The sequence below is a fragment of the Macrobrachium nipponense genome, chromosome 1 (genome assembly GCF_015104395.2).
Source record: "Macrobrachium nipponense isolate FS-2020 chromosome 1, ASM1510439v2, whole genome shotgun sequence".
NCBI classification, from domain to species: domain Eukaryota; kingdom Metazoa; phylum Arthropoda; class Malacostraca; order Decapoda; family Palaemonidae; genus Macrobrachium; species Macrobrachium nipponense.
In genome coordinates, this window is record NC_087200.1 from 138,378,169 (window position 1) to 138,395,647 (window position 17,479).

A 17,479-nucleotide genomic window follows, 5' to 3' on the forward strand; every position below is an offset into this window, starting at 1 on the left:
TTTTATTTAAGGTTAACTCCCTCTCTCTTTCTCTCTCTCTTTTGCCACACAAGATAATAATGAGTCATAGTGTAACGCCCTCCCTCTCTCTTTCACTGGAAGCGTTATAAACAAAGAGAGATAAACTCTCTCTCTCTCTCTCTCTTCTCTGGTCTCTCTCTCTCTCTCTCTCTCTTCTCTCTCTCTCTCTCTCTCTCTCTCTCTTTTACCGAGATGAAAGAATTTTTTGGTACTAGTATGTAAAATGTTTATTGATAATTTTCAGTTATTTAATAATAATAATAATAATAATAATAATAGTGTACTTAGGAAGCAGACCCTCGTCGTCAAGCATACTTTATTAAAAGTAATGGCTACTTCAGCAGCGTACACTTGTAGAGATTCTTCTCTATTTTGCGAATAGCGGCTTTTTCAGTGCTACTTAAACAGGCTAGTAGAGCGCCTATAGGGAGGTCATGGTAAAATACAGGGTCAAAATAGGTGTATATATTTGAATTTTACAGATAAACTATGATAACCATAGTCATCAAAGTCATTAAAGATTTTCTCTCTCTCTCTCTCTCTCTCTCTCTCTCTCTCTTAAAGCGAGCTTTCGTCTGGAGCTGCCAGACATCCTCGGGCTGGGAAGCTGAGGGTGGACTGATCTTGGTGCGGTGTCCGTCCTCCTTATATCTGTGGCTGACAGCAGGGGTCTGCCCCATGCTTGTCTCCTATTGGCTGGTGGCGGTGAGTTCTTGTTTTCATTGGCTGCCTGAGCCAGGTCTCAAGCCACTTTCTTCAAGGCCGATGGTTGCGTTGCAGCATATCCTGCAGCCGCCTGAAAACCAAGACTCACCGCCACCAGCCAATAGGAGACAAGCATGGGGCAGACCCCCTGCTGTCGCCACAGATATAAGGAGGACGGACACCAGGGCACCAAGATCAGTCCCACCCTCAGCTCCAGCCCGAGGATGTCTGCAGCTCCAGACGAAAGCTCGCTTTAAGAGAGAGAGAGAGAGAGAGAGAGAAAATCGTTAATGACTTTGATGACTATGGTATCATAGTTTATCTGTAAAATTCAAATATATACACCTATTTTGACCCTGATTTTACCATGACCTCTATAGGCACTCTACTAGCCTGTTTAAGTAGCACTGAAAAAGCCGCTATTCGCAAAATAGAGAAGAATCTCTACAAGTGTACGCTGCTGAAGTAGCCATTACTTTTAATAAAAATAATAACAATAATAATAATAATAATAATAAAACTTTAATTACAAAATTCATAATGGTCGTATTTTAAAGAGATAAAAATGACCTTTCCATTTCACTTGTAAGGATAATTCCTCTTTCTTACTGAGATGAGAGAATTTTTATGGTAGATGCACGTGTTTATTATATTTTCAAATAATAATAATAATAATAATAATAATAAAATAATAATAATAATAATAGAAATATAATAGAAATAGTAATAATATGACTAAATAAGTTTCAAAAGAAAACTTCTTCCCTTTGTCTTTTTCTGTATCAATTTCCCCACCTCAACTCGAGTGACACTCAAGCTTAACAATGCCATACAATGGTCAACGAATTAATGGTTTTTATTGTAAATCTTCTCTCTCTCTCTCTCTCTCTCTCTCTTCTCCTCTCTCTCACTCTCTCTCTTCTTTTTACTGAGATGAGATCATTTTCATGGACGTGTATGTAATAAGTTTATCATTAATATTTTCCAATAATAATACTATAAGTACAAAATTCATATCTGAGTATTTTAAATACAATAATCATTCCATTTCTCTCTTTTAAACAACTCTCTCTCTCTCTCTTCTCTCTCTCTTCTTCTCCTCTCTCTCTCTCTTCTCTCTCCTCTCTCTCTCGTCTCTCTCTCTCTCATCTCTCTCTCTCCACAAGATACTTGTCATACATTTGGTGTTTCTATTTCTTCCTTTTATCTCTCTCGCTCTCAGCAAAGAATTGATAGACAGACAAACATAATTGCACAGTCCTCTCTTTCTCTCTTCTCTGGAGAAATATATGTATTTATGGGAGGGGGAAAAAGTGCCTAAAGACGTTCATTTTAATCTATTGAAACCTAAGGAGTTATTTCTTCTCTCTCTCTCTCTCTCTCTCTCTCTCTCTCTCTCTCTCTCGTCTCAATCTCTCTCTTCTCTCTTCTCTCGCGTCTCTCTCTCTCTTTGTATTTTAATGAAAATATACAGTAATTTGTGAATACACAGTGTTGCACATGAAAAAAGTAAATTAGTGATAATTTTAGAGATACGGCCCTAAGAAAAATTGCAAATTGGTAGTGAAATTTTCCCTGTAGACATGTTTTCAAGAACGTCGTTCCGGCTTACGACGATTTTCGGGTTACGACGCGTCTTAAGAACGGAACCCCTGTCGTAACCCGGGGACCGCCTGTAATTTGTTCCAGCCAATCCAAAAATTCCCCCCTTTCACACTTTTCTATTAAATATTAATGTGTTCAAAAGTTAAATTAAGTGTAAAGCAATAAAACAGTAAGTTATATGACGTAAACATTTAGAAAAATTTGGTTTCCGTGCGCAGTTTACAAACTATTTGGTGATAATGGCGCATGGCCGGCTGGGGAATTGAGGGAGGAGAGATGGGAGCCCTTTGAAAAACTGAAATGGTTGCCAGCAGGCAAAGGTTGATAAAAAAAAAATCAATTTTACTCACATTTTACAAGATAATCAAAGGAATTGAGAGAGAGAGAGAGAGAGAGAGAGAGAGAGAGAGAGAGAGAGAGAGAGAGAGAGAGAGAGAGAGAGAGAGAGAGAGAGAGAGAGAGAGAATGATTGTTGACATGTTTACACTTGGATCTTAGATGCATGAAAAAGATTAATTATGCCATAATACATCAACTTACTGTTGGCAAATAGAATTTAAAATACAGTCAAACCTCAGTTTTCGTACGCCTCTCTTTTCATAATTGGAAACGGTCCATCCCAGCCCCAGCTCGTGACTGGGTCCTATATTGAGTGCCCAAACAAAATAGTCCATATTCTTTCGTGACCCATTCTGCTTTTGTGTTTGTTGTTTTTGTGATTCTTTATTTGAGTACAACTGCTAATAAGCCATCATGGGGCCAAAGAAAATTTCAAGTGCTAGCCCTTCTGTAAAAAAAAAAAAAAAAAGGCGAGAAACACTATAGAATTTGAGAAAGGACATGTTAGGAAAGTGGAATGATGTAAAAAAATTTAGTGGAGAATTATCATCCCAAAAAGAAGTTGCAATTCATGTCTCCAACATGTTTAATGACAATACTGTTTAACTTTAGGTAAAGTTTAAAGAAATGCCAGAAACAAATGTCTGACAGTTTTGTTGTGCGACAGGGGTCCAGTAACTCTCAAGCTGTTCCTAGATACCTGAAGTCCTTCTGGAGGGAGATTCCCCTTCCAAACAATAACCTCTCCTCCTCCCTCTCCCCTCCTCTCCATCTTCCATACGCTAACAAGTGTTTTCCATTAAGCTAATATGTAGTGATGTTAAATGTTCATTTATTCATTTCATTAGGCATTTTGTCACTAAATAGGTATTTTACCATAACAAAAAGAAGTGATTTGGGCAAATCAAGTATAAGTGAAAGAAACGGCAAATAATCATCCCAGCCAAGCTGATAAGTCAGTAGGAAGCAGACCTCTGTCTTCCCTCTCCTTCCCTCTCATCTCACTCAGAGCACCAAACACTGGCTCAAGTACTTTTTTTTTTTATTACTGTTTTGCATTTGATTTTTTTTCTTTTTTAAATCATTATGTTAAATTTATTGTGAAATATTGCTTTTACATACATACAGTAATATTTCAACTCACTTTTCTTCTCTCCTCAACATATCAATGCTCCCTCGTTCAGTCACACGTCAGCTGCGCATGACGTCACCACGGTGACATACGATTTTGTACATCTTTTATGCTAAATTTTATATTGAAATTCTTTATTCTTTTACTTATCTTGTCATATATGGTTATCATTAAACTATATATTGTAAATGAAAAACACATTAATACAGTTTTTTTTTTTGTAGGAGACAGTAGGCCATCGAATACAAGTAGTATAAACAAAATAATCAGTCAGTTTGAAGTAGGAGCATTTTTTTGACAAACAATATAAAATTTTCTCGAAAATTTCATGCAAAAAACAGAATGCTCGACATAAGAAACATTCGACAAACAAGTTACAACTGTACATATATTCACAGAAAAACTTACATATATTGTTTTAGCATTTAAAACAATGTAGTCGTGTGTGTCATTGCAATCTCGTTCATAGTCATCATTAACATTTCTAAGTTATAATTTCCCCTTAAAATATTAGACAAAATGTCTTCTTACTCTTTTATGCCTTGTCCTGATATTGCCACATAACTTCTTTTTTGAAAAACTGTATTATCACCTCGTATACTGAAATCATCTCAATCTTCAATATTTCATTGTTACCCAGACTGACCCCACATCTTTAAGCAACTTCCTTTGAACTATGACTTTCTAACATACCACATCCATGTGATGTTCTGCCCTGCATTCCCTTCTTTTGATGTTATTAATGGCCCATTGCATCTTTTGGCAAGAATTGTCCTCTCTCATTTCACATATGGATATTTCAATAATAATTCCATTTCTTTTAACTTCATGATCTTGACCTGAGTACTACTTAGCAAGTTCTAGTCTACATTCATCACTTCCATGAACTTTATTTAAATATTGTTTTGGTCCCCTTATTATTGTATCCTGGGTCTCATCCAATATCCAAGTTTTCTGTCAAGTTACCTTATACCCCAGGAACTCTTTTTCCAGAAGCCTGATATGCATTCTTGATAGTAAATCAACCCTTGTTGATTTTCTGTTCTCCTCCTCAGATATGGTTTCTAAAACTGCAAATCTATTTTGACATTCTATGGCAAAAGCCTCTTGCTGTTCATCTTCCAGATGCTTAAATGTATTACACCCAACTACATCAAATTTTTTGTCATGGGTTATTCATATTTCATCTTTTGTGTGACAGTAATTATGAGATTACCACCAACATCTGCTCATCTATACATCCTATATTCTTGTATTCTATTTCTCTCTTGGTTCCTGACCATGTGATCTAATTGGTTTCTATGCCTGCTATTTGGAGATATCCTAAAATATTTGTACAAATCTTTTTCCTGGAAAAGGGCACCCCCAATAAACAAACTATTTGCCATACAAATTCGAAGTCAAGGAGACAGAGCACTCAACACATTAATCAACTATACTAACCTGAGCAAAGCCAGTTTTTCATAAAATGACCTCACACCGGCATTGGTCATGTTTCTTCTATATAATGAAAGAATAACATGGCCAATAAAAGCAAAATACTACCAAACAGTATACAATGAAAAAATTAACAAAAGTACACAGTCACAAAAATCTAACAAAAATGTAAAGAAACAAGTTGGCAAGTTACTCTTCCAGTTGAATGATCACATGGAGAGACGTGAAAGCATGTACACATTGTATGACAGTCAAAGAAAGAGTGGCTGATGTTGGTCAGTGACCAACTAACCCCCTTTATCATCAGTTAACCACCATGTTTCTGTTACACAGCTCAAGCTGAAGGATATCTATGAAAGAACACATATCTTTTAAATTAAAAGTGTGAAAGGGGGAAATCAGGTTAACGATCCTTCCACCATAACAAAATCAAAAATGAGCTCAACAAGGTTCCACTTACCCATGGGATCTTGTCAAACGTGCCAAGAGAAGTCTCTTCTCCTGAGGCTCCATATGCATAACACCTGGAGTTTCAAATTTCTGTCGAATCCAATTACATTGCTCCAGGGAGTTTATAAACATGAATTCAACACCTATAAAACAATATATCATTAGTAAGGTTACACCAAACAATAGAATCATACAAAAAAGAAAATTACAGAGTATATCACCATAACTGAGGTGTCCACCATATGAAGGTACACTCATGCCATATGACCAAAATCCTTTTTTTCGGGGGTAGTACTGATTCAACCTTTCTTCCTCATGTGAGACTTTGCTTCAATTTGTGAAAATAATGAAGGTTTAAGCGTAAAAATGACCATGCTGTAGTCTTGGAACTTTGCCAGACTTTGACTGTGAGAGTAGTCTCACAGTGTTTAGTTGAAATTTAAGTTATATAATCTGTGCACTAACTGTTATAACTCTCAATGCATTTTTTTTCTTGCCAATATTATTACTGCTATTACCAGTATTATGATTACTATCTCAGCTATTTTGTGGGTAAATGCCGTTTATTCATTTTTTATCATGTTGTCTCATATATCTAGATTGTGTATATTACTGTCTGTATTTTGTATGTTCCACGTATATGGCCCTGAGCTGAAATAAAGGATATCATTATTATTATTATTATTCAATACAAGCATCCCCAGTTATCGGTGGGGGATTCCATTCTCTGCAGGGGTTCCTTTCTCAGCGGGGTGCTGATAAGCAAAAACTACCATTAACTGAAACTCAGTAATTTATGGCGCTTATGGCGTCAGGTTTCGCTTAATGGCGCCGATAAGCAATAACTCTATTATCGGCCCGAAGCTCAGCCTGTTATGGTGCTACAAATTGCCAATTTTATGGTGCTAGACCAGCGCCATAAAACTGGATCGCCATTAACCGAGTCGGCAAATAACCTGGGACTGCCTGTACTGATTGCAATAAAAGTGAATGACAAGTGTAAAAGCCAAATCCACATAAAAGCTAATTTAAATCTTCTTTAGCAATTATTTAGGTCCCTACATTGAGTTCTCCCTCTTCAGGTTTCAACATTTTCCATCCGAATTCCATCAACCCTTTACGTCATTTACTGTCTCTCTCCAATTAATCCTGAATTTGAATAATAGTTCTTTCTTTTCTTGCAGCCCTCTCAATTCTGGCATCAAAATCAAGAGTAACATCAATGCTCTACCTCACCCAATATGTCCCCATCTAAAACAATGACCTCACATTTTCACTATAGTTCCTTTCTACTCCACATTCACTATACATGTCCTTATAGCCACTTTCAAGAAATAATTTTCTCGTTTATTTATTGCAATCACCATACATTTGACTCCTGATAAATCTGATTTTCAATCTATCTTGTCCATTAGATGATTCCACAAACTGAATATTTCCATCTTCCCCACACTCTCATATGACAAAAAAAATCCCACAACTCCATATTTTAAAAATAATGTATCTCCTTTGGGTCTGTAAATTATCAGTGTAGTGCTCTTGTCAAATATCTCTGGTCCTATGCACTCCTATTCTGCTCATCTGAGATCTTTAAAGAACAGTGCTTCAGTTTTCCACAAATCCTACATTATTATTGACAAACCCCAAGCCTTCTCATTTTTTGTCGTAACCTTTTAACTGTGTAATATTTATATGTAAGTAGCATGATATTTTATTATGACATTAAGTACATATGTTTGCAGACAGCAATCCTTTAACAAGTGGTTTTCATTACGTAAGTATACATAGGAGTCATTTTCCCTGAATTTCTTCATGACAACACCATTTAAACACTTGCTCTCTTTGCCTAACAATAACAATTTCTCTTTAACCCCCCTTCACTCCATTTTCCTCATTTTCCTCCTTTGATGCACTGTTTGCCATGATTTAAAAGTACCACTGCATCTCAATGGAAAGATGGGTGGGTTTGTGCAGTGCTTTATTCCTACAGACATTCCATTACATTTATCTATGCAGATTTTTAATAGGTGTCATTTTACTTTATACCAAATATGACCTTTTCATAATAAAATAGTTTTATGTATACTTACCAAGTATACTTACATAGGTATTTTTGAACCACAGCAGCCTAAAAATTCAAAATTAGCAGTAACATTGCAACTGTTCTGCATTGTGTGTTGGTGACAAGAGCCCCCTCACTTTGGGGAAGAGGATCGACATGGTAGAGAGCGCAATTCATTTTTGTGCCCTGATGTCCATGCGAGAGGAGGGAGGGAGGGCTCTGAATCAGTAGTAATTACAGTGTTCCCCCCGTATTCGCGGGGGATGCATACCAGACCCCCCCGTGAATAGTTAGAATCCGCGAATGTTTGGAACCCCTATAAAAGCGCTAAAAACAGCCTATTTCGTTAAAACTTAAGAAAAACCACTAAAAATTTTCATACTTGGTTTTTTTAATAGTTTTATCACAAAAAGTGCATTTTATGATGAAATTGATCACAAAAACCAGCAATTTGTGGATATTTCTCATAGAAAAATACCGCGAATGCGCGAATTTTCCGCGAATAATGCAGGGAAACGTTCCCGAGAGAAATCCGCGAATGTGTGAGTCCGCGAATCCGGAGAACGCGAATACGGGGGTCCACTGTACTTGCTAAGTACATATAAAACTTTATTTTATAATGAAATATATATCATTTTTATATAAAAACCAAGTAATTACATAGTTGAATCCACATTGATGGGAGGTGGGATACAGGGACATATTCTACACCAAAACATTAAGAAAGTAATGGCTTTGATAGTAGAAAAGTTGCCAGCATTGGTACAATGCTTGTTTCCTTCACTGGTAAGAAAGCCACGGCAGGTGGGTACTGCCTCTGGTCGGTGCTCAACTTGACTTGTAGTGGCATAGCGGCATAGCCAATGGTCGCCTTCTACTTGAGTGGGGACATTGCATTGAAGGAGGTACTCTAATTGCTAGCAAAGTTAATAGGTGCCCTTGCCCTGAGCACAGAAGCAGAATGAAAATGATAAAATGCTGTCACCTACAATGAAATTAAAAACCACACCCAAACTACTATAAGAACTGGTGGGTATTCCAGGTACAATGTAACCCCAGGCTCCCCTCTGACTCAACAACCTGAACCAAAGTGAGGAGATAAAAGTAGGGAAAGGAAGCTCCCAATAAGTACTTCCTCTCCCAACACCATGCCAGCCACAGATAAAAGTCCTAATGTACTACAATTTTCAAAGTTTCCACTTCTTTGAGATAATAAGATGTGAAGATAGAGGATAGGGATATGTTGTGCCTGAAAGCAAGAGAAGTAGCAACTGCTCGGACCTCGGTTTGCCTCAGAAATTAAGTCCCTTAAGAAAAAGGGCATAGCATTTTTTGACATCAGACGAGAAGGGTTCTGAACAGAGCACCATAGGTAACCAGAAGGGCCTCTAATCTTCTCGGTCCTTTGAAGATAGCATCTCAAAGCTCCTACCACGCAAACAAGCCTTACTTCTTCCTTGATACAAGGATGTCCGTCAAACTTTTAATGGAGAAGGAACGGGGCCAGGGCTTGGAAGGGTCTTCATTCTTAGCAAGAAACCCAAGAGAGAAGGAGCATACTGCATCTCCTAGTGCGAAACCTACTCTCGTCAATTCCCTGAAGCTCGCTGACATGTTAGCAGTGGCTAAGGCAATAAAGAAGAGTTTTTCTAGTAAGGTCCATTAGAGAGACAGAGTGGAGAGATTCAAAGGCTGGGCCCGACAGCCACTTCAAGTTCACATCGAGATTCCATGAGAAATCTTCAGATTCCCTTTGTCTTGTTGTATCAAAGTATTTAATGAGGTCACTGAGGTCTCTGCTGGAAGAAAGGTCCAACCCTCTGTGCCTGAACACAGAACTTAACGTAGACCAATACCCCTTGATAGTATAGGACGATAATTTCTTGGATGACCTCAAGAAGAGTAGGAATTCAGCAATATGGCTTATTGATGCCTCAGAAGACGAGACATTATTTCGACTACACCATCTCCAAAAGACTATCTACTTGGACTGATAAGAGGTTGCTAGAAGACTGGCATCTGCATCAAGCAATAGCCTCTGTAGCTGCTGTTGAAAACCCCTTTGCGCTGACAAGTCTCAGGGCAATCTAAAGCCTGTCTGGGCCAGAGCAGACGACCCTTGATGGAACCTGCGGAAGTGGGGCTATTAAGAAGAGACGGTTTTTGAGGGAGCAGCCTTGGAAAAACCACCAGAAGACAAAAGTCTGGGAACCATTCCTTCTCTGACCATGCCAAACAGAGGAAATGTGTAGACATCCAGGCCCCACCATTCTTGGAGCATGGCATCTGTTGCCCATGCCAGAGGGTCCAGGGCTGGGGAGTGGAAGAGGGGAAGACAATGATTCCTCGACATCACAAACAGGTCTATTGATGAAGTGCCTCAAAGCTTCCACAGATCGTTGCAGGCCAGAGGATCTAAGATCCCTTCTATGGGAAGGACCTGCTTGCGGTGACTCGATCCATTCTGTGGGAAGGACCTGCTTCCAATGACTCGATCCATCCACTTAGACGTTTAGTTTCCTTTGAATGTAACAGGTGACAAGGGTGACTTGGTTCTGCTTCTAGAGAAGATCTTTGGAGGCATAGAGGGAGAAAGAATGAGTGCCACCCTGCTTGCAGATATAAGTTAGGGCACTGGTGTTGTCTGCATGAACAATCAGTGTTTTGCCAAAGATCTGGGAAGAGAAGGACTGCAGGCCCAGATGAATGGTCCTCAGCTCGTTGACATTTATATGGAGGTGTCTCTGAACCATGGACCATGTCCTAGACACTTCTTGGTCTCCTGGAAGGGCTCCCCAACCCAAGTTTGGCACGTCTGAATATACAAGTCTAGGTCAGGGTTCAGAGGTAGAAGAAATTTTCCGTGAAGTCTTCTCTTGCACAGCCAATCATCACAGGTCTGACTTGATCTCCAATGTAATGAGATAAAGAGAAGAGTCCAGCTGGATCTTCCTGTCCCAGCTGGCCTTGAGAAAAATCTGCAGAGGACTCGTGCAGTCTGCCCAACTTCACGAACTGCTCAATGGAGGGCAAGGTGCCCAGGAGACTCATCCACTAGTTGGCCGAGCAGACTTACAGAGAGAAACTGGCAGACTGTGCAAAGGCAAGAGTCGACTCTTTTGGGAGATGGAAAAGCCTGAGAAGTCTGGAGGCTTCCGAGTCAGAGGAAAGTTAATGCGCACTCACTTTAACACCTTTCCTATGGTCGTATGTCGACACCTGGAGGGGAAACAGGAGCGACTGAGGGGGTGACTATCCATGGGCAAACCTCACTGGCCTCCCTTAGACCTCTGGTTGTCGTCTCTCAGGTTCGGGGGAGCAGGACAGGGACCTTTGTCTAGGAACACCAGCAGGACGAAGTAGCCACCTCCATCATTGCACAACACTCGCTTTTCACACGAGCAGACACTTTTTTTCAGAAAGCACTTTCACTGCGGCACCTAATTCAGACATAGCACTTACCACTAACTGAAGCTTCTGATTGAACCTTGATTCATGACTGGCAATGGGGTCTGGTTTGGAAGCATGAGAGCCTGGAACAGGAGTATGTGGTAAAGAGGTCGGAGGACTAGGAACTGGAGAAAGAGCAAGAACTTGTGATGAAAGGACAGTACTATCCTCCACTGGCCTAATAGATTCAAGATTGGACCTTCTTTCGGTTCTAGAGGCCACCTTCGTCTTTTTTTCCCTCTCAAGCCTAAGCAAATAAGACTTCAAAGACTTTCATTTTCTCATCCCATCTTGACATTCACTACAGGTAATATCTATATTACAATCCTGTCCTCTACATTTGACACATTTAGTATGGGAGTCATATGATGACTTAAAACCTAGTTTAACATCCCTTGCTAAAAAAGCGAGCATTGGAAGAACTTTTATCTGACATAATGCTAGGCTGAGTTAACGAAATAGCTAAAAAAGCAATAAATCATAAGAGCTAACAGCATTCTGATAGCTGGTAATAAACCAAGAATTATGACAAATTCTGAATAAAGTAGTCCATGTTTTATTCGTGGGGGATGTGTACCAGAACCCCCTGTAAAAATTAGAAAATAATTTTTGTATCATAAAAATGTATTTAATCATGAAAATAACATCAAAATACACTAATTAGTGAATATTTATCATCGGAAAAACCCACAAATGAGCGATTCCTCCCACGTATAATTATTCTTATACAGGCGGCCTGCGGTTAACGGCGCAATCGCTCAACGGCGAATCAGTTTTACTGTTGCCGTAAAAAATATTAATTAAAAAAATAAGGCATTTTAAGGTATTTTTACGGCACAATTTTCAGTTAACAGCGTCGCTAGCGCTGTTGTCTAATGAGTTCATACATTTGTAGAAATGCCGTTCAGACCATAAAGGTTGCAAATTATATTAACAAATTTTATGGAGTTACATAAGTGCAAATAGATGTGTCGATTTATAAATGTTCATGCTTTTATGTTTAAAATGAGTATGAAAATGTATTACGTGTAAGGTATTTTTATTTCTGCACAGAAATATGATGCGAAGGCAGCTTTTGAAACTGCCCTTCACATTATCATATACGATGTTTTTTCATGATCTTTCTTGTGAGCCCCCGCCTGCCGCTCTTCAGAAAATATCGATTTAAAAAAAGTGCAAATTAGCGATCGATGTGTCGATTTTATAAAATGTTTATGCTTTCATGTTTAAAATGTGTATGAAAATGTATTATGAATAAGGTATTTTTATTTCTGTGCAGAAATATGATAAAAAGGCACTTTTATAACTGCCCTTCAAGTTATCGACTACGATGTTTTTTCATGTTCGTTCTTGTAAGCCGCCGTCTGCCGCTTTTCTGAAAATATCGAGTTAAAAAGAGTGCAAATTTAGCGATCGATGTGTCGATTTTTTTAATGTTTATGCTTTTATGTTTAAAATGTGTATGGAAATATATTACGTATAAGGTATTTTCATTTTTGTACATAAATAAGATAAAAATTAAGGCAGCCTTTGTAACTACGCTCCACGTTGTCAGGGGATGTTTTTTCATGTTCGTTCTTGTCCGCCACTGTTCCACTGGTGTTATTTTATTAATTATGCATCTTTTCCATAAATTCTTTAAAAAGTTATACATTATTTTACTGTATCCAATAATATTTTATGTATTCTCATATTATTGTATTATAAAATACTACGGCAAATTTCAGCCAGTATTCTGCGGAGCAGCCAATGTTGTGGTTTGAAATCAGCTGATGGTGAATATGAGTTTGTTTCCCCATAACACAATTCTGAGCGAATTCTCTTGCTTTTAGTTAGCATAAACGAATATCTAGATACTTGACTTATATGAGACATGGTTATTTTTCCTTATACAACGTGTTTTAAGGTGGAAATATTTATTGAATATGTCTTGTTGTGAATGTGAACTTTTTTTTTTTTTTAACAGATTAGGTTGGCGGCATGTTTATTGCAAAAAAAATTACACGATTCCGTTCGCAATTCTCCTTTATATCATCGTAATACTAGCTTTACGTTATTTATCTTATATCGGCGTGAAACCAACAATAAAATGTGTTCTTTCAAGCACAGTAGTTTTGATTAAAATTATTTTATCCCAATTTTATCTACGGTTGTGTTTGATGGCATACATTTACTGGAGTTCCTTGTTGCTGATGTACGATAATAGTCATTAGCAGCTTGAACAGTTTTCTCAGCTTCAGTTATAACTAGGTTTAAATTTATCAGTATATTTCCCAATTAATTTTTTTTCTATATTAATCTTTGATCACTACTGATCTTTGATCTATATCGAATAAAGTTATTACATTAAGATATCTCTGTTCTATTCTATACATAATACCATTTATAACAACTACGGTAATAGTGTACTGTAGTACGATGATTGAAATACAAGCCAAACCGATGCTATCCAGTTCGGTTGTACTTAGAAAAAAAAAAAAAAAGTTTCTCGTTTGGTTGTTCATGGCTGTACACGTTCACGCAACGAGTATAACGTTAAACCATACTTTCATCATTCTCTTTTGCTGTTATTGAACTTATGTAACTAGAAGATGGATAAAGTTAGGCCATTGTAATTTGATCTCTCATAAAATCGGAGTATCATAAGACTAATGATCGTAACTTGAACACTACAGCTACCTGTACACTGTATAAACTTTATTATATCTTTACATACTCTAGACACCAAAAGGATTAAAGCTAGGCTTTTTTTCACTTTACAGTATTTACAATGCTATAATGTACTGTACAGTACTACTGTACAGTAAATTCTATAGTACTATACTGCATAAATATAATTTTACTTATTGCGCCATTGTGGGATTACGGCGCCTTTGACTGGTCTAGAGTTTCAAAAGAAGGTGTGCGGTGGCGGTAGGCTTTAAAATCGCTTAGCGTTGAAAATCACTTAGTGTCGGCTGCCAGTAACGGAACCCCTGCCGCTAACCGAGGGCCGCCTGTATAGGTTCCACAGAAAAAATCCAAAAACAGTTGAGTCCGCAAATCTTGAATACCAAAAATAGTGATGAAGGAAGGCTGTAAGAATGAACAATGTTAGTTGAAGACAGGCAGAAAACAAATTGAGCTCTCTCCCACGTCGATCCTCTTCTTCCCCAAGATTGGAAGGGGTCTTCCCACTTACACTGAATAGTTGAAACGTTATTGCGAATTTAGAATTTTTAGGCTGCCATGGTTGAAAACAAATAGTTATTTAATTGCTTGGCACTGAAGAAAATATTTCATTATGTAAAAAAACCACCTACACTTTCTTCTTCCTTCGTTATGAAAATTTATATCTTTACTCTATGTATAAAAAGTAATACTTATTTTATCTGATGAATGAAGGACTTGATGAGGAAACTTAAAATAGTTTTTAAATTTCACATTTGTTGAAAATTATTATTGCAAATATACCATGATTCTTAAAAAATTATTATACTATATACGCTTGTGATAAGTAAAGAATGAGTGGAATACAATGATAACAAGATAACCAGTTTAGTGCACAAAACAGTACAAGAGAAAGAACCAATGAATAGTAAGGTAATCTACCCACGTGGCTTATAAAAATAAGAAAATACGTATGGTGGTATATAAATAAATGAAAAAATACACATGGAAAATAAAAGCATCAGAAAGACTCAATTACTGAAATACATTAGTAGTAAGTTCCTTGGTGAAAAGGTTATGAACTATCATTATATATGAATCTATATAAAAAAATAACTTCTGAAATACAAGCATTTAAACATGTTTGCTCAATACTGATTTTTGCTGATATGCAGGACACCATAAATATACTATACTACTTAATCAGCACAATTTAAGCTGACCACCGAGGCCAAGAGGTTGTTTATCATGGGTAACAGTTAAAAGGTTGGGGACACTTGTAACCTTTTCAGAAACCACATACTCCATCAGTCTTTTATCATACCTTCCTAGGTTCAGTTTCATTATCATCTAGTATTCTCACATTACTGACTTCATTGCAGATAATCTCCGAAATCCTCCAACATAACTTGACAGCAAGGAGCTGGGATTTGTGGGGGTGGGCATCTTCCATGTAGGTACTTTATTTTGATATGTATATATATATTATTACTATTATCTCTTTATTCTTTTGCAAACATGATATACTGACCAAATACCCCAAAAGAAATGATTAAATACTACTGACATAACTACCTCAAGAACTTCTGAAACATCTACTCTATCGTTTAACATTTTAACATTTGATTCTCCATGTAGAAAACCAACACCAGCCCTTAATTAAATTTTGTTACCTCAACTAGTTATTCGAACAAGCTATTCCTGCAACAAAGAAGCTGCGTTCTTACTATACAGAGAGGAAAATCTGTTGAGTCTACACAAAAAATTAAACTTACTAAGGATAAAACAAAAATACTCATGCAGAGCATGATATACATACCAATAGAACGACAATATGTATCTTCTAGCCTCTTTATTATTTCTCGCAAGGTCATGGTTTTTTCATTGCCCCCAATGAATGTTGACATGGGCAATGTGAAAGACCTGTCCAAGTCTTCTTCCTCTGTTGGAGACAGAAAAGAAAACAGAATAGACAATGAGAACAAAAATATCCACTACACTTTAACCTAAACTTAAACAATAATGTAATACAGCCAAAATACTAGACTTTTTATCTCAAAGTGCATATTTTACTTTATAAATTTAGTTACATTTGCTAAAGTAAGCTACTAATGACTATAGTAGATTCACATCAACCGTGCATTTGATGTCTAGGCCAGTCCCTTATGACGCTCCTGATTGGCTGTTAATAAGCCAATGACAGGGCTGAAACTCTCAGTCTCTCGCAAGAGTTAATATGGGTAGCATCTATGTTCCACCTCTCCTGAGGTATACATCTTTCAGGAGCAGTGGAACATACATCCTGCCTATGTGAACTCTCGAGAGAGACTGAGAGTTTCCAGCTCTGTGATTGGCTTATCAACTGCCAATCAGGAGCATTGTAAGGGACTGCCCTAAACATGAAATGCACTGTTGATGTAAATCTACTATAGTAGAACTATCAAGCAAGGCTTCAATTTTATAAAAGCTATATTACCAAGAAGCGCAAACTAAAAATATTGTTAAATCAGACAATAAATACTAAAATGCAAAATTACTACTGTTTGAATTAACAATTTACAACACATTGCACTACACGTATATGAAACAATACACTAAGTGTTACGAATGTAAAAAAAAGTATTAAACCAACCCTTACAATATCGAAGAAAAGGTAAAGAGGAAATATGATTGCAGAAAATAAAACAACAGTGGTGAATAGGTAGTTATTATGTAAAGGAAAATACACCAGCCATTTAACTTCTAAAGACCAGGAAAATCAGTCTATCTGTGCAGGTCATGAGATAAAAATTAAAATCAACACCTAACTTTCACTTAAATTGGCATTTTATCAGTAATCTTTGTTCTGAATGAGGATGAGAATTTAGACCAAAAGGCAAACATAAAATTTTGCCTTAATAAGTCAAATTATAATTTAATGTTCTAAAATTGATCTGCCACAACAATGACTTCTCACAGGACTTAAAATAGCAAGATATATGTCTAGATGTCAAAAATATGCACATGAAATTACTTTTTATTCCCTACTGTCTCCCATCCCTATAATTAACTTATATTGTTATTTTTCTTGAAATTTCCCCTCACTGAACAATTGCTACCAAAATACTTCTAAGCCTGGGAAACCTTTCCTCTGGAGATGATTAGCTCAAAGCATATAGTACTGAATACAATCAACCCCAACTATATTGCAGTTCAGTATTCATTGTTTCAGTTAATCGCATGTTTTTGTTGAATATACCTCAAAATATATTGCAGAAAATTAATTAATTTGCAGATTTTTTGTATAGTAATATTCACCAATTACTGTATTTTCATGTTATTTCTATGACTAAATACATTTTTTATGATAAATTATTTACTAATTGTCACATATTAAGTAATTGTCATATATTAATATTAATGTAGAGAGAAAATATCAATAAAATGCTGAAATAAAACCTCTCAATATTGATCTATTATCATTGTAATATGTATTACTGTATAAAAAAATGTAGCAACACTTGCAATTGTTTTACCAAAGTAAACATAACTCAGTTCATCACCCCCTCCTCTCTCTCTCTCTCTCTCTCTCTCTCTCTGCTCTCTCTCTATCTCTCTCTCCCCTCTGCCTCTCCCCTCCCTCTCTCTCT

General features: G+C 37.0%; 1 protein-coding gene across 1 annotated transcript in view; it reads right to left on the reverse strand.

Annotated features, from left to right (window-relative positions):
* Window positions 1-17,479, reverse strand: part of LOC135219682 (2-oxoglutarate dehydrogenase-like, mitochondrial) — a 446,325-nt gene that overhangs the window by 227,762 nt on the left and 201,084 nt on the right. The window contains 2 exon segments of the mRNA XM_064256630.1: window positions 5,700-5,832; window positions 15,670-15,792. Of these exon segments, the coding sequence (XP_064112700.1) occupies window positions 5,700-5,832; window positions 15,670-15,792 (256 nt within the window).